Here is a 23373-nt window from a genome sequence, read left to right as displayed (position 1 = left end):
CTGGGTAAAGTTCACACAAAAGGATAGCAAAATTGAAAGGCTACAAAGACAGAGAGCACATAGAGAGATCCTGTCTCAAAAGGAAGAAAGAAAAGAGCCTAGAGCCTTGAGATATTAGGCTCTTGCTCCCAAGTGACAGCATTTAGCTAAACTGAGCAGACCACTGGGCTTCCCAGTAGGGTCTTATCTATCCACCTTTACTCATGTTGCCTTCCTGACTCCTCCACGTGTTTGCATTTCTGACTTCCGGTTCAGAAAATGGTCAGTGAACCATGGTGAAGAACTTCCTTCAGCAACAAGCCTAGATGGACCACCATCACTATGGTGGCTTGCAAGCACTGAGAGGAAGTAAGAACAAGCCCTAATTCCCTGGTATTACTACCACTACTGCTTCCTCAGTCGCTCTTCCTGAGACCAGGTGAACGTCTAGAGAGGATTTTATGTCCTCAGTTTTTACAGGCCCCTCTGCTGACCCAATCTGAAGGACACACCCACTTGTGAACCCTAAAAGTCCAGACCACAAATCTGTAGTTAGAAAATACCAAGCATCAGGCAGTGATGGTGCATGTCTTTAATCTCAGCACTCAGGACATAGAGGCAGGTGGATCTCTGTGAGTTTGAGGCTAGCCTGGTCTACAGAGCAAGTTCCAAGACTGCCAGGGCTACACAGAGAAACCCTGTCTTGAAGAAAAAGAAAGAAAGGGAGAGAGAGGGAGGAAGAGAGGGAGGAAGGGGAAAGAGAAAGGAGAGAGAGAGAGAGAGAGAGAGAGAGAGAGAGAGAGAGAGAGAGAGAGAGAGAGAGAGAGAGAGAGAACACCAAGCATAAAAAAAAATGTGGTGGCCTGGATTATTTTCTCTTTTTTTTTTTTCATAGCTTCTATGTTGGTTTAAGAAGAGAATCATTCTTAGAAGGTATGGCCACTGGTAGGTTCCCCATACTCCAGTCAATGAACCCATATCATTCACATACGGGCAGTACTTAGTGTACTTACGTTATCAAACTAAAAATGAAGCCATTATGCTGGAATATATTTGGAGGGTGAGGGAAGTTGGCAAGGAGTAGTGGGCAGATATGATCATATTTCACTGAATACATGTAAAAAAAAAAAGTCTCCAAGAATAAAAATATATAATTAAGACAGAGAATGAAGTCAGGGTGTCGCTAAGAAGGATGAGAGTTTGGCGCCCTCTAAAGGCAGCAATGATAACAGCATGGCCTTTCAGTGCCCTGAAGTGCTCTCATCCAGCTGAGGGTGTGGGAAAGAGGCGGGACTCCTTTCTTTCCTATCTGAAAGCTGCACTCTGAGTCGTCACTCAGCCCAGCCCTCCCCTCCCCGGAGATTGCGGAAGTGTCAAGTTCGTATTAACACAACTCCCTGTTGTCAACAGCATAGTAGAAGAAGCAACTGGCTTTTGTGTTAAACTGAGAAGAGTATGATCAAAATCTGTTGTCTTCTTAAAACAAGGCTCTGAGATAGAAACTTCTTCCTTGCGTCATCAAACAAACACCACTTTTGACTTCTCACCTTGGACTTTTGAGTCCAAGGATCTGCTCTCTGCTTGCCAGGTAAGTGCCCTGGATTGTTTTGCCTTCAAGAGGAAATTTTTCCAGAAACTGCTCTTGCAGAGGGTGAATGGAGAGAGTGATTTTGCAGGAGTGACTTGCTTCCGAAGCCTGTTGCCTGAGGTTAGGGCAGTAGAATTAAGGAGGACAGAAAACAGAGCATAGGTGGAGTAGGTCATCCAACAGAAAGACCCTGTGTCAGTCACAGCCATGGGTCCTTCGGTGATCCTACTTTGACTCGGGCTGGTCTTAGAATGATACACTTGGAAATGAGTGACACTTGGAAACCCAAACAGGAAAAGCACAGCAGAGCACAGTGATCTTGGGTTGAATGAGCTCATCATCAAATGGCCATCTCTGAGAAACCCTAGTAGATTGTGCGATCCGCTAGTCGCGTGTGTCTTTCCATATCTCCAAAGTATTTGCTGGCTGCAGAGGTATGAGGTGGAGTTCTGCAGTTGTACAAAGATCTAAGTTCAGAACTTCGGGCCTCCTTTCTAGCCAGAGAACAACCCAGTATTTCTCATGTTTTAGCATTCTTTACCATTGACAGAGCTGGCACATGGTGCATTTTCTTAGCCCTTCTAGTTTGAATTCAGAGCTGGTTATTTGGCTCTGGATTTTGCTTGGCTGTTTGTTGGGTTTTGGGTTTTTTGTTTGGGGGTTGTGTTGCTTTTTTTTCCCCCTTTCTTTCATTTGTGGATTTGTTTTTTTATTTTACGAGTAATTTGGTCTCAGACACAACACTTCCAAACTTGATAGAAAGAGGAAGCTACTTTAACTGTACTTTTCAAGAATTTCGGCCAAGGTCACATACCTGGTTAGAGGCAGAAACATATAGAACTCAGGTCTCTGCATTTCCATCCCATGACCTTCCCTTACCGATATAAAGCACACTCTCAAATGACTACCTCCATCAGAAGGTCATGGTACCTAAATACCAATACTGAAGTGTACAAACGTGCCTCTATCACTAATAATCAGCCCTGAAGAAACCGGTACTGCAGTCCAGTTTTACCCCATGGTCCACTCTAGACTGGGAAAAGACACTCCGCCGGGACTTTACCAGGGCCAGCTGCTGTCACAGGACCTACCACAAGTGCCATCTGAATGTCTGCCTCTCTCCTCCTAGTGTCAGGTCACAGCCTGGCTCGGTGCTTTTGTTATTCCTCAGACTATTTCTCAGATGTAGTCACTGAGTCTCTGTCATATTCCCACTCTCGGCTCAGTCCCTGCACCGAGAGTCCCAGGGGCACAACAGTGAATGGAATCCTTTGCTGCTAGTCTATTCCACTTGCGTATTCTTCACTTTACCAGTTTAACTAACAACCCCTTCTCAGACACAGCAGAGCAGAGATCTGACAGCTTCAGACCTTCACTTAGTGGACTAGCAGTTCAAGTGTTCTTCTCGGTGAAGGCCATTTGTCCCTTGTTAGTAGCAATCCAGGTGTTCTCAACTCAAAAGAGAATCCACAGGTATGTTTGCCATGTTTTCATGTTTCCAAACTTGTTGGTAAAATTTGTCCACAGAAACACTCTCTCCTGAGGAGAAAGGGTGGAAGGAAGGAAACAATCTTGTAGAGAATGAACAGCATGTAAATATTTTGTGATGGGTCCTTTTATGTAAATAATATGATATTGTTTACACAGTCCATTAACATAGGTATTTTTCTTATTTTACCAGCAGTACATCTGAGAGTGTTTTGGTCAGTTGTTGTTGTTGTTTGGAGGGGAGGCAAGTCAATAACTTGCCTTTTTTTTTGGGGGGGGGGTAATCAAGACAGGGTTTCTCTGTGTAGCTCTGGCTTTCCTGGAACTCACTCTGTAGACCAGGCTGGCCTCGAACTCACAGAGATCCTCCTACCTCTACCTCCCTGAGCGCTGGGATTAAAGGTGTGGATCACCACCACCTGGCCAAAACTCTCGCAAGAGAAAGCATTTAATTGAGGGCTTGTTTACAGTTTCAGAGGGTGAGTCCATTATTATCATGCCAGGAAGCATGGCAGCATGCAGTCAGGTACTGGAGCAGTAGATGAGAGCTACATCCTGATCCACAAGCAGAAAGAGAGAGACTCTGGGCTTGGCATGGGCTTTCAAAACCTCAAAGCCACCCCCAGTGACACACCTCCTCCAACAAGGCCACACCTCCTAGTCCTTCTAATCTTTTCAAATAGTGCCACTCCCTGGTAACTAAACATTCAAATATATGAGTGTATGGGTCCATTCTTATTAAGTAAAGTTAAAACCTTATTTTGCTGCTTCTGAAGTCCATTCTCCTTTCACCCTAACTCACTCCAAACTAAGAGACTCCCAACTGAACTCAGTTGAAACAGAAGAGGTACAAATTTGGAAATACACAGTGAGCCAGGTATGGAGACACCCAAACTCATGGAAGGCTGAATACCAGTATGTTTGGAACAGGAAGCCCTGGGAAATCCCTCAAACCTGAGCAGAGGGGAAGAGAGAACCTCAGTGACTGGGTGGTGGAACTCCTCAGGCTCTCAGCTCAGCAGCACGCCCATGCTGGCTCAAGCACCAGACGGCCACCTGTGGGCAGACTTCACCTCTCAGAGTGGTGCAGATATCAGCAGTGAGGAACACTCATGCTGGGTTTCTTTTGCTGGACCTGTGGGCATCATACACACATCCTCTCTTAGTTCCCCAAGGCAAATTCTACTGTGACGAGCGGTGCATGCATACAGAGTTGCTTCTACTGCAGTGTGTGTATTAAGTTACTGAACATAGGCCCATTCTCCAAACTTCATATCTGAAAGCTGGAAACTATTACCCCAGGCTTGGTATTATCAATGTGATCAAACAGGTTTCATGTACTTCTTGACTGATACTATTCTTGTATAAATTGCCCATCCATGTCAATTTGCTCAATTGGTATATTGTTTTATTGTTTTTTTCCCTTTTATTGAAAACAGACTCTTTTCTCATACACATTTTCTTTTTTATTATTAATTTATAAGTTTATTTTACATATTAAGCATAGAAGTATTTTCTGTGTTTCAAAATATTTTCTTTAGGTTATTAACTTTATTTTATTTTTAGAAGTTTATTATTTTTGTATATATGAGCATTTTACCTGCATTTATGTATGTGAAGCATGTGCATGAGAGGTTCCCAAGGAAGTCAGAAGAGGACATTAGATCCTCCAGGACTGGAGTTACAGACAGTTGTGTAGTATCATATGGGTGCTGGGAATAGAACCCAGGTCCTATTGTATAATATTTAAGGGTCCAGCCTTAAATTTATACAAATCCAGGGGCCCAGGAAAGACACTACCATCGGGACGGGAATGAATCCAGTTGCTCAGAGCTCTTTCGTTCAATTCATTTATTCGTCAGTCACCATCATTCAATCACCAGTTCAGCTCTCTCAGATCTCTTCATTTCCTTAGTTCCCTTCCTTCTCAGTTCCCTCAAATCTTCAATGCTCCCCGGCTCCTCCCGGGGCTGGTCTCTATCCTCTCCCAAACAGGAACACCTTGTGTTTTGTGTACAGCACAAGATTGTAGGGGTCAACCATACAAACCTTTCCTTGACCTTCACACAGAGCATACCATGGCCAAGAAAGTTGCAGTGATTGGAGCCGGTGTGAGTGGCCTGTCATCTATCAAGTGCTGCTTGGATGAGGGCCTGGAACCCACCTGCTTTGAGAGAAGTAATGACTTCGGGGGACTGTGGAAGTTTGCTGTGCGTAGTTCACATCTTCCTATCTCAGCAATCATAATCCAGTCATGGGCTGCTTCTGTTCACTTGGTGATCCAAACAGGAGTTCACTGCATCAAGTTAAAGATGTGTGTGGTGCCATGATAAATGCTGTGTGGAGCGTAGTCTGAGATGTAAGGCGCCTTAGAAATAGGCAAGGCATAGGCAAGGACATGGAAAAGAGAATGGAAAAAAAGAGTGGAATCTGATAATGTAAGATCCACATAGTTTGGAAGTTTGTGATGATTTCTGTACTTGGAAATTCTAAAGGTAGCAAAGTGCCACATCCTGCAAGCTGGACAGTCTTGGTAAATAAAGAGGATTACACACTTGTGAGGATGAAGTCGGAGTAAAAGCAGTGGCAATCCAACTCCCAGACCCTGTTCAGATCTTATGGAAGACTCATTCATTCAACATGTACCTATCATGTCCCTCTGCCAGGATACAATGGCACACAAAACAGGCAGGGACCCCACCACCCTCCACATAGTCGAGAAAAGGACAGAAACAGTAAGGAGGTTGTTGTAATGCAGCATGAGAAGCTCTAAAGTTCAGGTCACCAGTTCTATGGGGCCCCAACAGTTACCCCCTGCAAACCCTTAATTAAGTCCTGAAAGGCCTTCAGGACAAAGTGACAGGAAAAGAAGAAACTTGAGAGAGAAATGGAGATTGGCTTCAGACATATGAAGTTCATTAGTGCCTAGAATATAGATGCTTTTGCTATTTTGTTTGTGAGTATTAGAGACCAAGAAAAAGAGTGGGTTAAGGAATACAGGAGGAAACAGATGTTACCTGCCCATGATGAATCTTTCCTGACAGTTGAGATAGAAGGGAGGGAGAAAAGGCTAATGAGGGGGGCTGGGTTTTGTTCCTAATATTAGAGTCCTCAAAATTTTTAATGCTAATGGAAAAAATACAATCAGTAAATATCCACCGAGTGTAATAAGGAAAACTATCAAGCAGTTCCCTAGAGAAAGGCAAGGAAAGAAATGTCCAGAGGGAGTAGAGGAAGTCACTATGACAGGTGAAGAAGGAACAGCCACCCAAGACTGACCATGAGCTTTACATCTGTGAAATCATGGAAGGACAATTTTGTACTGTCATCAGCTTATTTGTGATGGGGCAAAGATAACTGCACTTAATTATTCCAGTCCCAATAAGGATGTCTTATCATGACAGCATGGGTGTCCAATGCTGGGTCTAGAACTCTTTAAAATTACAAATGGAATGCTAATTTCTCTGAACCCCCTTCAGTTGGACACCCATGAACCACCAAGGCAACCAGCGTTCTCTTCCGCATTTTTCCTTCTTTCCTCCAGACTAATTATACCTCCACTACAGGAAAATTCCAAGGATGGGATGACCAGGGTCTACAAGTCACTAGTGACAAATGTCTGCAAGGAAATGTCATGTTACAGTGACTTCCCATACCGAGAAGATTACCCCAATTTCATGGACCATGAGAAATTCTGGAACTATCTTAGAGAATTTGCTGAGCACTTTGGCCTCCTGAAATATATTCAGTTTAAGGTAAGATAGTTTGGGTTATGGAAAGTTCATGAATGGAAGCTAGCCCAGTCAGCAATTGAATGGAAATGAGATGATTAAAGTAAACTTTTCTTTGATTTTTATCTTGATTTGAATAAGAATTTCCTCACTGTTCCTTACTCAAATTATTAAAATACTGAATTTCCTAATTCCTCCTCTGAATGTCAAAGTCTGCTGTGAAGACACACCATGACCACAGCAACTCTAATAAAGGAAAACATTTCAATGGGACTGGCTTACAGTTTTAGGGGTTTAGTCCATTATCATCATGGTGGATCATAGCAGGACATGGCAGTGTGCAGGCAGACATGGTGCTGGACATGGGGCTGAGAGTTCTACATCTTGATCCACAGGCAGCAGAAGGAGACTGTGTGCCATACTGGGCATAGCTTGAACATCTGAGACTTCAAAGCCCGCCTCCATGGTGACACACTTCCTCCAACAAGGCCACACCCACTCCAACAAGGCCACACCTCCTAATAGTGGCACTCCCTATAGGCCAAGCATTCAAACACGAGTCTATGAGGGCCAGTTTTATTTAAACCACCACACTCTCATTTAGGATACAACTTTGAATTTTTTCCTGAGAATAAAGTAAGAATAAATCTATTTATGAAACCCATTGCGAAGAAATGACTACAACTCTCAACATACAAAGTATGGTAGAGGAGAGTTTGCTTTCCTGGCTTTTCCCAATGCATCAGGAATTATAATTCACTTCCTTCTCACAAAGAAAAAAAGTCCTGCTTTATCCTTTCAATGAAGGGATTCAGTTGTCCTACGTCCTGATCCACATAGGAGCACCTGTGAGAACATGCATGTTACTTAATTTCTCTAAGAATGAGACAACTGATATTTACAAACCTTGTTTAGATCATCAGTTGATCCTACTTGAAATAGCAGGTGCTTATTATACCAGTCACTGTGTGAGAGTCAAAGGAAATTGTCTTTTGTTTGTAGACTACTGTGTGCAGTGTAACAAAACGCCCAGACTTCTCTGAAACTGGCCAGTGGGATGTTGTCACAGAGACAGAGGGCAAACAGGCCAGAGCTGTATTTGATGCTGTCATGGTTTGTACCGGGCAATTCCTGAGCCCCCATTTACCTCTGGAGTCCTTCCCTGGTGAGTCACTTCTACCTGAGATCATCAATACTCTTTCAGTTCTCCTAGAAGAAAAATGACTTGCTCATAACTGAAAATACTTCTGCAGGCTTATAGACAATGTTTTTGTATTTGCTTGGAAATTATATGCACAAAATTACTTTGAATGGTTAAAAAGTACTGTTTTGTGTACAGTTTTACTATTTATGTACTAATATAAATGCTGTGGTTGGAGCCTTATCATACATGCCCACTTCAATATAGTGATCAAATAAGACTTAAAGTATCAGATCTGTCATTTTTAAGAAGGCTTTAATTTGGGGAGTTGAGTCATAGGTCATTTGAATCAGAGCTGATCTATTATTTAAAAACTTGAAGTAAGAGAATACAAAAGCTTGGCAGATAGTTTTTAAAGAAAATGAACCAGAAATTATATATTTAAATTAATACATTCACTCTTTAAAATTGCCTATTACACCTCTCAGATCAGGGTGCTTTGAAATCCCCTTTGAAAACAGTTCAACACATTCTTTTCGACATACTCGTGATTGGCAAACCTTCATCTTTGAGGTCATAATCAGTTATTTAGAAAGCTGGCATCCACTCAAATTCAGGTGTGACAAAGTTAGGGAAGTGAGGATTACTAAAATGTAATAAAACTGCTCCTGTTCTGCCAGTTCGGAGTGACCTTGAAAGCAATTAGTGAGTAAAGTTTTGAATGTTTTCCTTTATTTTTTTATATGCTCTTGTGATCATAGTATTTGTTGTGCGTCATCTACACAGTGTTTGTGAAAGTGCCTGTGTGCAGATGCACAAAGGGGAGAGGAGGCTGTTGGGTACCCTGCTTTATCACTTTCCACCTTATTCCTTTGAGACAGGGTCTCTCGCTGGCCCTCCCGCTAGGCTGATAGCCAGCAAGCCCCAGGAAGCATCCTGTCTTCACCCCCCACAGCACCTGGGATCCAGGCATAAGTGAGGCCATAGCCAGCTTTTCACAGGGGGGCTGGGGTCCAAACTCAGATCCTCATGCTTGCATAACAAGCACTCTTGCTCATTGAGCCATCTCTCAGAATTCTTTTTAAAAAAAATCAATTACAAATAAATAGAATATCCTATACAAAAAATAAGTTTAGTTATAGGAATCAAGTGATAATTCAACCCATAATTTCTCAAGAAGCAGCATTCAAAATGGTGTCTGGGTTTGAACTCGGACTGAACTCAGATGGATCGTCAGGTTTGATGGCATGTCCCCTTAACCCACTGCACCCACTTTTGACTCCTCATCAATGTTTTTATACATGTCCCTCTTTGATTAAATTTATTCTAGGCTATTTTGTTGTAGCTATTATATGTGGAATTGTTTTATTAATTTCTATGTCAGAACTTTTTCCATCGATATACAGCAATAATACTGATTTTTGTATGTTGGTTTAGTATCCTACAATTTTGCTTAATTGGTCTTTTGTGAGGTTTCTCGGGGGGGGGGGGAAATCTATGGTGTTTTCTGTACAGAAAATCATAATATGGGCAAACAATGAAAACTTCCTTCTTTCCAAACTGAATGCCCTTATTCCTTCCCTTGCTTTACTTCTCTAGCTAGGAATTCAGTAGTCCACTGACAAGTAGTAATCACAGGCACCTGTGCTCCAACCTAGAGGGTACAGGGATGCTTTCAATTTTTTTTCCATTTGATATGATGTTATCCATGGGCTTATTTTACAAGAACTATATTATGTTCATGCATATTCACAGTGTGCATACCCCAGTGTCCATACAGACTTCAGAGGACAAATTGCAAAAGTCAGTTCTCTCCTTCCACCATTGGTTTCTGGGAATCAAACCCAAGTTGTCAGGCTTCTCAATAAGCATCTTAACCCATCTTAAGCCATCTCTCCAGCACTGATCGGTATTTTTAACACGGCAGGTTGTAAGAGATCTGTACTTGGGCTCACTGAATTCCCGGAAGACTTGTTCTTCATGCTTCTCCTTCCTTAAGTAGTGATGCAAGCAACGTGTTTCTGGGTTTCTGGGACTTCCCTATCATTGTGGACTGCAGAATTATAGCTTAAACGTTTCAGGTCATTTCATCCTTCCCTTCCCTCAGGAATCCATAAGTTTAAAGGGCAGATCCTACACAGCCAGGAGTACAGGATTCCGGATTCCTTTCAGGGCAAGCGCATCCTGGTGGTTGGTCTTGGGAACACTGGAGGAGACATCGCAGTGGAGCTCAGTAGAACAGCAGCTCAGGTACACTATTTCTAAATCAGTGTCTCCGCTCTTATCAGCACGGGTAGTGCCTACAGAGAAGTTACCAAGACTGCAAACACCCTCCCAACTGGTAAATTATGTTGGCATGAGGTAAGTGAGGAAAAGCCCCAAAGTTACTCTTGGTCTCCTATTTCAGGAGATGTACTTTACACAACTTGACTATGTCCAAAAGACTCCAGAAAAACTATGTGAATGCCTAATCACAGGCATTGTTCAAAAAATGATCTTTAGGGGACAAAACCAATTAGGCAAACTATTCCACAGAAGGCAAAGCTCTCATTTACATCCTTTCTCCTTCTTTCCCTCTCTTTCTCCCTCCCTCTCTGCATCCTTGTCTTCATCTCTCCATTCTGCACACCTACTCTTTGTCCATCTCCCCACAACTGTTTCTTACTTTTCTATATTGAAATAGGATATCACTATGTAGCCTCACTAAGTCTCTTGCTTCAGACTTCCAAACTCTGGCATTACAGGTGACCAACACCTAGCCATCTTTCTTTTACATAAACCCTCTGTAATTCTGTCAAAATCCCATGTTAGAATCTAATGGTAACCTTGTTTGCCAAATGCTTCTGAATTAGTTAGGGTTTATATTACTTTGAAGAGGCACCATGACCACAGCAACTCTTATAAAGGAAAACATTTAATTGGGGTGGCTTACAGTTTCACAGGTTTAGTCCATTATTATCACATCATGGCATGCAGGCAGACATGGTGCTGGAGAAGAAGCTAAGAGTTTCTACATCTTGATCTGCTGGAGTCTGTGTCTACACTGGGTGTAGCTTGAGCATAGGAGACTTCAAAAATCCACCTCTACAGTTGCACACTTTCTCCAACAAAGCCACACCTCCTAATAGTGCCACTCCCTATGGCTTATGGGAGTCAATTAAATTCAAATTACCACAGACTCCAACGCTTCTACTAGAAATCAGATCTGTTCTTTGTTTTAATATAGAAGAAGTCTTCAATTTTTAAGTATACATGATGATTTTAGAAGTTCTAAACAACTCACAAGTTAGAGATCTATTTCATGTGCATATATTATATTATATTATAGGAAAACTATTAGATCTCAAAAGAATAGATTTATACTTAATTTGGTTACAATTTCTTTTCTAAACCTTTTGGTTCTCTATTATTCATGTGTTTTTAAAAAACATTGCCAGCCAAGCGGTGGTGGCGCACATCTTTAATCCCAGCACTTAGGAGGCAGAGCCAGGCGGATCTCTGTGAGTTCAAGGCCAGCCTGGGCTACCAAGTGAGTTCCAGGAAAGGCACAAAGCTATACAGAGAAACCCTGTCTCGAAAAGCCAAAAGAAAAAAAAAAAAACATTGCCAGACCAGAGCCTAGAGAGCTAGCTCAGTCACACAACTAAATACTTGCCACAAAAGCATGAGGATCCGTGTTCCATCCTCGGGGCCCACATAAAAAGCCAGCATGTGTGTACTGCTGGGGAAGCAGATTCCTGGGGCTCACTGGACAGCCAGCCTAGCCTAATATTTGAGCCCCAGGTACAAATGAGAGATCCTGACTCAAAAGAAACAGGTAGATAGCTCCTGAGAAATGACACCAGAGGTTGACCTCTGGCCTCTGAACATATTCACACATTCACATATTCACACTCATTCACACATATCTGCACCCATGTATGCCACAAACACACACAGAATCACCAGACAAACATATTATACTCACAAATATTACAATCCTATTTTTATAATTCTATAAATGATATGTTGAAGATACTTAACATATATAAATCAAGTGATGTGTTTTTAGGATAATTATAGCAACAAGAACATATGGTCACATGTAATCTATGTTAGAAAACCAGGATATAATTTGAAACACATCAAAGAAAAAAAGACTTCAAAATGTTGGGCATGTGTTTATCCGTCTTGTTTTTCTTTCAGGTGTTTCTCAGCACTAGAACTGGTGCCTGGGTTATAAGGCGCTCTTCATGGGGTGGCTACCCTTTCAATATGATGCTAACAAGAAGATGGTATAATGTGATTGCACAAGTTCTGCCTTCGTGTTTTATAAACTTTGATAAACAGCTGCAACTTAATTATGAGAATTATGGATTAAGAATTGCAAAAGGGTATTTAAGTTTTTATTTCATGGAAAATTTTTAGTTCATTTTCACTATTTTTACTAATATGTATAAATTTCATATATCAGTGAAGTTTCATACATGCATATAGCACCTACCATTCAAAGATAACCTTTTTTTCTCCATCCTTCCTTTCCCTGATATCTTTCCCATCTCTAATAATCACTATTCTGATCTTAGCTTCCACATATGGAAATGAAAGTACAATACTTACCTTTTTATTTTATATATTTTATGTAACATATTCTTTGAGTTTCTCAGTTTTTCTGTAGCTGGAAGATTCTGTTCTTCTTTAGGCTGAAAATACTCCAGTGTGTGTGTGACGCTTTGTTGATGAGCATTAAGGCTTAGCTATTATGAATAATGCCACAATTAAAATGGGCTTGCAGATATCTCTTTGGAATGCTGATTTTATTACTTTTGGATATATACCCAGAAGTGAGATAGACAGAACATATGACAGATCTAGTCTTAATTTTTGTTGTTTGGTTAGTTTTTATTGTTGTTTTAGAACATCTCTATGCTGTTCTCCATATATGGCTGGAGAATAATTTACATTCCCACCAAGAGTGCAAGTATTCCTTCTTTTCCATATTTTCACCCACGGTTTTATTTTGTTTTTTTTTTTTAGAAAAACAATAGCCATTCTAACTGGAGTGAGACAGCATCTTGTTGTCAGTTTACTTTGGGTTTCTGGTGGGAAATTTTAAATCAACATTCCTCATACTGTATTATTCAGAACTTTACATGTTCAAACACTACAGCACTGTCTTAGTTTTTCCTGTTATAAACTTATTTCCCTAAGACATATTGAGGAATATTATTTTAAAGTGTGTTACTTTGGTTTATGTTGCATTTGTTTAACTCTGTGAAGTTATGATACTTTGTCTGTCTAAAACACCTGATGGTCTAATAAAGAACTAAATGGCCAATAGCAAGGCAGGAGAAAGGATAGGCAGGGCTGGCAGGAAGAGAGAATAAATAGGAGGAGAAATCTGGAGGGAAAAAAGACGTAGCCAGAGAAAGAGGAGGACTCTAGGGGTCAGCCACCCAGATACACAAGCAAGCCACAGAGTAAGAAACAAAGAAAGATATACAAGAATAGAAAAGGAAAAACCCAGAGGCAAAAGATAGTTGCGGATAATTTAAGTTAAGAAAAGCTGGCTAGAAAAAAGCCAAGCTAAGACTGGGCGTTCATAAGTAGTAATAAGCCTCCGTGTGTGATTTATTTGGGAGCTATGTGGCAGGCCCCCACAAAAGAGTAAAAACAGCCGGGCGGTGGTGGCACATGCCTTTAATCCCAGCACTCGGGAGGCAGAGGCAGGCGGATCTCTGTGAGTTCAAGGCCAGCCTGGGCTACAGAGTGAGTTCCAGGACAGGCTCCAAAGCTACACAGAGAAACTGTCTCAAAAAAACCAAAAAAAAAAAAGAGTAAAAACAAACAGCAACAAAGACATTGCCCACAAAGTTCCACAGTAGTTCTTGAAATAGACATATTCTCTGTCTCATAAGAACAGTAGTAAATTCACAATGCTAGAATCAAGTTAATGATGAAAACTTTTCTTTCCAATTTGAAGGAAATTTAATTTGGCTTTGAGGCATCTTGAAACTGCAACTATCCAGAAATACAATGCATGTAGCATCAGTGAACACAGATGATTGACTCTCAATACGTGTGATAATAAATGTCTCGACTAACCATGATTAGAAGTGTGAATTCCTAACAGGAGTTCCTGAAATAATGTATCTTAATATACTACTCTATAGAATTATATATTGGGAAGAAAAAAACTTTGAACTTCATGTGATATCATTAAATGTGATTATTATTATATATTATTAATATATGCCTAACTCAAATATTCTTTAGCAACATCTATTTTAAATTACAAGAAAAACAAGTGGCAGATGATAATGTGAGCTTTCAATTTTATAAAGACCACATGTCTGATGTGATTGTATAATGATGAAAATAGCCATCCGTGTAAATAGATTAATAGTTTTTATTTTTAGAGAAATAGTTTCTTACTGATTTCCTCTTGACCTAATATAACTTCTGGAGACCTGAGTGATACGGAATCCTAAATTCATCATCAAATCATTAGTTGTATACTCTACCTTTATACTTTAAGCATCTCTGTGCTATGGGTATATAGCTCAGTGGTAAACCACTTGCCTGGCATGTGTGAAGCCCTTGGTTCAATCTCCAAAGTGGAAAAGAAGAAATAAAGGAAGAAAAAGAAACGAAAACACTGGTCTAGAAGTGAATTCCAATGGATAGAATTATAAATAAAGTGCTGGTGAGATTGCTTGGGGGTAAAGTCATCTGCTACCAAGCCTGAGAACCTGAGTCCAGTCCCCAAAACATGCAGAAGAACCAGCCCCTGAAATTTTTCCTCCTTCTCTCTCTCTCCCTTTCTTTCTTTCTACGTGTGTGTGTGTGTGTGTGTGTGGTGTGTGTGTGTGTGTGTGTGTGTATGTATGTGTGTGATATTTTTTAAAAGGGAATTGTAAATCAACTTAGGAAAGAGTCATTTTCCACACACCTTCTACAAAGAGCAAAGAGACAGTATGTTCTATAAACAGTGATTGTTTATCAGATTGCCAACTTCAAATTAGATACTGGTCAACTCACTTCCTTCACTTGGCAGATAATTTAATTCAACGACTGAAGAAATTATTTGCAAAAGTCCCTTGTAGGTAACTATAGTGAATATTTTTTTCCTCTGCCAAAGGAAAAAACCAAACCTTATCGTGAATGATGAGCTACCAACCTGCATCCTCTGCGGGAAAGTCACTATGAAAACCAGCATAAAGGATTTTACAGAATCCTCTATCATCTTTGAAGATGGGACAATAGAAGCCAACATTGATGTAGTGATCTTCACTACAGGATATGAATTTTCTTTTCCTTTCTTTGAAGAACCTCTCAAAAGCCTTTGTACAAAAAAGATCATGCTATACAAGCGTGTCTTTCCCCCAAATTTGGAGAGACCAACATTAGCCATCATTGGCCTGATCAGCCTCACAGGATCTATCTTAGCAGGCACAGAGCTCCAAGCACGATGGGCTACAAGAGTATTCAAAGGTATGTTTGCTCTCTTTAAACACAAATGCTATCAATTGAATCTTAAAATTAGTACCCTGCCTTTTACCTAGTCAAACAGACATGAGCTAAATATAAATTACTAGAAGCAAGCTTAATGAGCAATTAATCATATATGTGTGTGACAGTATAAGAGATATGCTTAGGTCATTCTATCTGACTGAGGGCAAGCTGTGCTGATTCTGTGGAGGGGATGAAGTCACACAACAGAGTTGTGTAGTGGGTAGCTGAATTGATCAAATTGTTTAGATTAACTGAAATTTAAAAATTCCCATTCTCCTCTAGTTCAGTCTTACCATTTGTCACTAAAAGCCAAATTTTATATTGCTTCCAAAGAATGATATTGAGATAATGCATCCTGTGAATAAAATCAAGATCTTAGGAGAATGGCTATTAGGTGTGGCAGAGCACTGCTCTACACTGCAGCCTATAGCCTGAGCTGTTTGCTAATCACAGACACCTCCAATCAGGTAACGAAAGATCCTTGGCTTCACCACAGAGAAGAATTTCAGGATGAGCCAGTATGAAGCAGGCCTGGAGGTTTTTGTTTTGTTTTGTTTTGTTTTTTTAGGTTTTTTCGAGACAGGGTTTCTCTGTGTAGCTTTGCGCCTTTCCTGGAACTCACTCTGTAGCCCAGGCTGGCCTTGAACTCGCAGAGATCCGCCTGCCTCTGCCTCCCGAGTGCTGGGATTAAAGGCATGCGCCACCACCGCCCGGCAAGGCCTGGAGTTTTTTAAACAACGCTTTTGGGAGCAAAGTAAGGCACATCTTGGCTTTTCAGACAAGTGTCTTTACAGTAGCCATCTATAGTGGGTCTTTTAGATTCTTAAGTTTCATCCTGAATTGCTGCAGGGGAGCCTGAATGAACTCAGAGGGTAGGACCGATGCCCTGGATAGAAGTATAGCTGATAAGGAAAAGCTCCAGGTCTGAAGACTCACAGGGCATGTTTTAACTGTCTTCTCTTTGATCTTCACAGAAAACATCTAGGAAAGAAGCAAAGCCATTCTTCAAAGTAGCACAGGTTTAGGCCTTAAAACATGACTTGTTTCTATTTTACCATTCTTTTCTATGTTAAAGGAATCTTGTGTCTATGTAGGCAGCTTTCACAGCAATTATTAATTGTGCAGGAATTCTTGATTCTCATTTGGTGAGAGGCTTCAACCAGATTCCACATCCCCGTAATTTTCCCTGTTTTCTATCCTCCTGTCTCATAACTGTTCACACATGCTTATAAAAAATATTTAACCTCACTCGCTGTCAGTTACTGCTCTGAGAAGCTAAAGATACCGGAGATGCAGCTTGTGCTGTCCGGTCCCAGCACCGAAATTCATTAGCTGTGTAAAGAACTCTTAAGATCTCAGGTTCTTCATCTATAAAGTATTTTTTTTCAAGGTTATTTTAATGGGTACTTTCTACAAAGCAGTTAGCAGAGTACTTGAGCCACCTTGAAAACCCACTAAGTGATAACTGCTGCTCTTACGGTTGGCATCCTACCACACAGTTAGGTTAGCAAACGTTATAAAGACTGCATCTGTGCTATTTTTATATAAAAACAGCATTCACATTTGGGCCAAGCAGGCATCCTTAATAAATAAAAAAACAATCACCAGTAATCACTGTAAACTGAAATAGCACACCAACCTCACTTGAAAACCTGTGCTTGTGGCTGAAGAGATAACTCAGAGCCTACGAGAACTGTAAAAATGTTCCTACAAAGAACAAAGGTTCAGTTCCCAATTCCTATATGGCAGCTTATGACCAGTTTTAAGGGATTCAGCACATACATGTAGGCAAGACACTCATACACATAAAATAATAAATATTTTTAAAGCAGCCTGTGCTCTCGTAAGTTCATAATATTCCATTTATACTTATTTATTTGGTTATTTATGTGGGTTTGTCTAATCTGTGTTTTATAGGGCTGGAATTTGAACACAGGGCTTGCATGGGTCAGGCAAACACTCTACCCCTGAGCTACATTGTCAGCATTTTTTTTTTTTTTTGGACACAGGCTTTTACTAGAATTTCCAAGCTGGCCTTGAACTCGTGATCCTCCTGCCTCAGACTCTTGAGCAACTCAAATTACAGGCCTGCACCACAAGGCCTGACTGCAAACACGCTACCTGAATGAAAGGAGGGGGCAAGACAAGTTTAGAAGATCCTTATATTGCAGGAAAGGAATCTGAACCCTTCATTAAATTATCAAAAATCTGTATTTCTTTAAAGCCAATTAAAGTGCTTTCACAGCACTATCCAATTACATTAAAACCACAGAAGACCCTTCAGTACCTGGGGTTGTTTATGCATAATGAGCTGTAAAATACTTATTAAAATGATACAGTTGACAAGACACAGCTTGATTGGCTCATACCACATCAGTAATTGTGTGGTCCACTGGAGAGCTTCCAAGAGGCACCTCAGCAAACAGTCTTGCTAGTTTTTGACAAGATAACAAAACCATGGCAGAAAACACAGCACAGAGCTGCATCAGACCTTACTCTGAGGATAATGCACCACACTCTAGGGTTGCCACTTGGTACCAGGCAGGACAGAACTGGCCAGAACAGGATGGGGGACAGAGTGGATTCTCAAGGTCACCAGTAGCCTAAGTCAAGTAAGAGAAGCTGGGGGATTGTGGTGGGGGCTTGGGGGAATGACAGTTTCACATAAAGTAGGTAAGGGTAAAATTCCAGAAAACCAAAGCGACAGAATGAGATTTTAGACGCTGGGAGCTGGGCCACTTGAGAAAGGTCAGAGTCCATGCAATGGGCTAAAATTAAAATAAGCAGGGGCAGAGTTCAAGTTCTGCCACTGTCCTACAAAGGAGGTTTGTCACCGCTCTAGAAGCAGTGAGACCTGGGAGATTAGAGCCAAATAAATAAGGCAGACTAAATTCTCATGCCAGCTTTATTCAAAACCTCAGACAGTTTATACTCTGAGGGTTAAGAAAGGTCACATAGGCCTGTGGCGGTGGTGCATGTCTTTAATCCCAGTACTCGGGAGGCAGAGGCAGGAAGATCTCTGAGTTTGAGGCCAGCCTGGTCTACAGAGTGAGTTCCAGGATAGCCAAGGCTACTCAGAGAAACCCTGTCTCAAAAACCAGAGAGAGAGAGAGAGAGAGAGAGAGAGAGAGAGAGAGAGAGAGAGAGAGAGCACATAAGTAAAGTTCTCACGAGTCCAGCTCTGTGCAATCACAAGGACAAGCTGCACGTGGCAAAAGAAAAATGTTTTTCCCATAGAGACATATAAAGGATCATTTAATTGAATACCAGCAGCAATCAATAATGAGTAGTCTGAAGTAAACTCCCTCCTATCCACTACACCTGAGAGGAGCATGAAAACATGTTCCAAGAACAATTCCATGTTTTGAAGAAACTCAAGTCACAAGACTCTCATTTTCTTGGAGTGTTCTCACAAGCACTCAGTTTTCTCCTTACACTACTCCATTCCTGGACCATGTTCCAACAGAGGTGGTCCTCACAACACACCAGAGAGAGCTCCTCCGAGGCTGAGACTGACCACACAGGAGACTTCCCAATAACAAAACTACCTCCTACAACACATCTGACCTCACAGGGTTCCAAGAGTGGTGACTCTAAATGTTTCCCTTTAAACAACTAATGGCTTTAACACACACACACACACACACACACACACACACACACAAGAATCATACAGGAGTGTTACACAATATTATATAGCTTGTGTTGAAAGGGAGAAGGAGGCAATATGACAGTGGATGTGGGAGAACTCCAGCAACTGCTGGAGCAGATGTGATGTCTGGTGTGGCTGGCAGAGCTGAGCGTCTGAGAACCTGGCAATGACGTTCCCTAGTTAATGGGATTTTACCTCCAGGAAGTTCCCTGTGTACTGCTTTTCCACACTAAATTCCGAGGCGGGAGCAGAGGGAGGCCAGAAATAGAAGATGCAGAACTTAAGAAGAAGGAAAGCTAATGTCTTTACTGTTGCTTCTGATCTTCCTCCCAGGACTCTGTAACATACCTCCATCCCAGAAACTGATGGCCGAAGGCACTAAAAAGGAACAGCTCATTAAAAGGTATGAAGTATACCTTGCTATGAGGGAAACATCAGTAAATGCTATTCAGCTACCTGTGACTCGGCGCATTTGACCCTGTCTTCCTGCCTCACTTTCACGCAGCCCCAGGAAATCCCACCTTGCAGGCTGAGTTTCATCTGTATTTGCTCAGTCTCCTCTTTCTCACCCCTTAAATTTGATGAGCCCCAAAATTAGATCTCACTCCCAGATGGCCTCATCCTGGCCTGTAGTTTTAAAGACCATCATATAATTGTGGTGTCTGTATATGAACTATTTTTTTTTTTGTTATGTTACCTAGGCTAGGCTTCAACTCCTGAACTCAAGTAATCCTCCTGCCTCAGATTCCCCGGTAGTTGGAATTATTCCTTTCCCTGTCCATATAGGAAATGCTTTCTGATCCTGTTCATTCATTAATAGCATCTTATTTGGACAGACCTGGCTTAAGCATCCTGTCATTCTTATGTTCTAAATGCTTTCCTTTCTGCTTCCTATAACAAATTTGCCCTCACAGACATGCTTGCTAACTAAACTCCCCTCGGTCTTACTTTCCATCATAGTTTAATTTAATCCCAAATTAAAGATTGACCCTAATATAGCAGTAGCAAAGTGGTAGGGTGAGAAGTAAATCTTATAACTCAGGAAATGCAGAACAGGGGGTGGTTAATGAATATTATTTATCTTTTTTTGCCCATAGGGGTGTGATTAAAGATACCAGTAAAGACAAACTCAACTTCATTTCCTACTTGGATGAGATTGCTCAGTGCATAGGCTCAAAACCCAATATCCCACTTCTGTTCATCAAGGATCCAAGACTAGCTTGGGAAGTTTTTTTTGGACCATGTTCCCCTTACCAATACCGCCTAATGGGCCCTGGAAAATGGGATGGAGCCAGAAATGCCATCCTGACCCAGTGGGACAGGACCATAAAACCAATGAAAACCCGAATTGTTCCTAAGTCCCCTGCGCCGACCTCCCTGTTACGTTACTTAAAAGTTTGGGGAGCACCTCTTCTACTTGCCTCTCTTATACTTACCTATAAATCATCACTTATTCTTAAACTGGTGCAAGAAAAACTGCAAGGAAGGGTTTTCCCTAACCGTGTGCTATGGTTCATCCCCCAGAGTCCATGAGTTGATCTCCAGTGTGACAATGGAGGAAGTACCCAGGGCACCCTCGGTGCTGCTCTCAAATACTGCATCAGTCTCCATAGGGTGGGTTGTCATAAAGCAAGGCTCCCTCTTGTTTCATCCCTTTTTTTGTACATGTATTTGCCCTTCAACCTTTCTACCATGTAAGGACACAGTACTCATCTCTCACCAGAAGCTGCCACTTTGTCCTTGAACCCTCCAGCCCCCAGAGCCATGAACAAAATAAACTCCTTTTACTTTATTCGGTTCATGTATTCTGCTGTGATGATGGGAAGTGGTCTGAGATGCCTAGCTACTGGTTGCTGAGGTTTAATATGATTCATTGTGAAGGCTGCATCAAGTCATGATAGTTCCACTTCAAGTGATTTGTATATGCCTGCTCTTTCTCATCATAGATTCCAAGTTCAGATCCAGCCATCTCTTGCCAAAATTCCAGGATTTTCTACTTTGGTCTCAGTACCTTCATTCTCATGTTGCTTTCTAATGCAGAGTCTACCCCTCTACCTAAAGTTGTTCTAAACAAACGTATGATTACTATTTCTAACAAGGTCCTGGTAGAAACAACTTGGAACTCAAATTGGCTTTTCTGTGAGTTATTTATTTGTGTGTGTGTGTGTGTGTGTGTGTGTGTGTGTGTGTGTGTGTGTGTGCGCGCGCGCATGCGCGCGCGCGCCATGGCACATGTGTTGAGGTCAGTGGACAGTTTTGCCACAGCGGTTTATCTCCTACTTTTATATGGGTTCAAGAGACGGCATGCAGTAGGCCAGGCTTTCAAGGTAAGTGCCTTTACCTACTGAGCCATCTCAGCAGCCTGTGAAGTTTTAATATAGAGATCATGTTAAAAGATGTGGGCAGTGGAGGGAAATTATAATAAGATACCTACAACACCCGCCCCCAAGACTAGTAACAATGACTTTACTATCCTGGAACCTACAGAAGCAAAGGAAGAAAGCAATCATTAAAATGAAAAATATCTACACAGAAAGAGCCACCTAACACCTGCAGTACCCTTCAGCCAGGCGATAAAGACAAAACATGATGACCCCCAAAAGTCAAAACCTGAGGGGAAAAAAGTCTCTCTCTTTCCTGATCAACCCCTTGGCAATGTTCCCCAGTGGCCGAATCCAACCAAAACCCAGAGGGCACGTCCTCCCACTAATATTGCCCATCAGTCTCCTGTGGTTATCCTGTGTGTACGAACTTTTCTGAAACTCTGAGACACAGGGGGTCCCCCCTGTGCAGTGACCACACCTAACATGCTCTTCTGTTATTTCTCTTCTCTTACTGTGGTACCCTAGTTTCTTTTCTGTCCCTGTGATAAAAGACCCTGTCATAAAGCAATTTAGGGAAGGGTTTACTCACAGTTCCATATCACAATTTATAGCAGAAAAGTCAAGGCATCAGGAACTTAAAATGTTTGGTCACATCACATCCGCAGCCAGGTGCCAAGAGAAATTAATGCATGCCTATTTAATGTTCAGCTAGCTTTCTCTACTCTTGTACAATCATGGAATTGTGCCACTCACATTCAGAGTGGGTCTTGCCACCTCATTAACATACTTAATAAAAATCCCTCATAGGCCAATTCCCCACTGAAATTTTATTTCAAGATGATTTTAAGTTCTGTAAAGATGATAATTATAAGTACTTATCACATGTAAAACCACACGTCTTTTTGTTTGGGAAAGTTTGTGGGTTTTGTGAGGCTTGGTGTTTGGGGAGTATTTTTGTAGTGGTTTTTGTTTAAGACAGGGTCTCACTACGGTGGCTTTGGCTGGCCTGGAACTCACAGTGTAGAATGGGCTTTCCTTGAACTCATACAGCAGTCTGCCTAACTGCTGTAATTTAAAAAGTATGCCACCAAGCCTAGCTATCATTTGACATTTTAGATCTCATAATAAATGAGGGATCCTTTCAAAGTATCATTTTTTTATTCCAAGCATTATTTAATACAGAGCATTTCTAAATAAATATTTGATTGTTTGATGAATAAACAGTGACTTCACTGACTGACATTTTCATTTGTCTTCATCTATCCTCATTCTTCTGCCAACATAAATGCCTCCCCTCCGATTTAACTAAGCTTTGTAAACAAGCAAGAACACACTACCAGTGGTCAGTTACTCTTTAAGTAAAGGGCAATCCATGAGGCAATTAGAAGAACTGTAACTGCTTGGTCACCGTGAGACAGGTATACTGTTTAGGATGACTAGCCAGGAGGAATCTGAACTAACTGGAACTAGTGAGAATAAGACCTGGATTTCCATCAAGAGCTCTGAGGCCTTGGCCAAATGACTCAGCCTCAGGGTCCTCATCCAGAAAATGGTGGTACTGACAACGGGCCCTTGTCTGAGACATGCAGAGTGTGTGAGTCACAGTAAATTAACTGCTGATTGTTGCAAAATTCTTTTCTATTCTCTGAATTAAAAGATTAGAAAACTACCACTTGTTCCCTGTTGCTGTTTTCCTGTTGTATAACCAGGAGGTGTGGCCATCTCTTCCCTTGAATTCTCCAGGGCAAAGCTCTCCAGCTAGTTAGTATTGCTCTTCTGTCCCTGGGTCCTCCATCACTGTCACTTACATGAACCCTCTGTCATGAAGCAGCAAGTGAACATTAACAAAGAAGAGCCTGCTTTCAAGCTTTCGAAGTGGCCCTTCTTTTACAGCTGGTTAATGTGTCTAGGTTCTTACTGACAACTCCCCAGTACAAGGGGCAACTTCAAAACCAGCTGAAGCTGACCAACCACAG

General features: G+C 41.4%; 1 protein-coding gene across 2 annotated transcripts; it reads left to right on the top strand.

Moving 5' to 3' along the window:
* The first annotated feature begins 1316 nt into the window (after window positions 1–1316).
* Window positions 1317–23066, top strand: Fmo4 (flavin containing dimethylaniline monoxygenase 4). 2 transcript variants are annotated; one of them, XM_052737408.1, is made up of 9 exons: window positions 1317–1567; window positions 5126–5265; window positions 6622–6810; window positions 7789–7951; window positions 10035–10177; window positions 12113–12300; window positions 15048–15400; window positions 19407–19476; window positions 20171–23066. In XM_052737408.1, the coding sequence occupies exons 2-9, from the start codon at window positions 5134–5136 to the stop codon at window positions 20604–20606; spliced, it is 1674 nt and encodes a 557-aa protein (XP_052593368.1). In that variant the 5' UTR covers window positions 1317–1567; window positions 5126–5133; the 3' UTR covers window positions 20607–23066. The 2 variants fall into 2 exon arrangements, with proteins under 2 accessions (XP_052593368.1, XP_052593369.1); XM_052737409.1 differs by lacking the exon at window positions 1317–1567 and having other exon boundaries at window positions 5152–5265; window positions 6600–6810.
* The last annotated feature ends 307 nt before the right edge of the window (window positions 23067–23373 follow it).

Source organism: Peromyscus californicus, unplaced genomic scaffold (assembly GCF_007827085.1).
Source record: "Peromyscus californicus insignis strain IS unplaced genomic scaffold, ASM782708v3 Scaffold_14__1_contigs__length_90479793_seg_2, whole genome shotgun sequence".
Classification (NCBI taxonomy): domain Eukaryota; kingdom Metazoa; phylum Chordata; class Mammalia; order Rodentia; family Cricetidae; genus Peromyscus; species Peromyscus californicus.
Note: the sequence above shows the minus strand (reverse complement) of the source record. Positions and strands in the feature narration are given on the sequence as shown.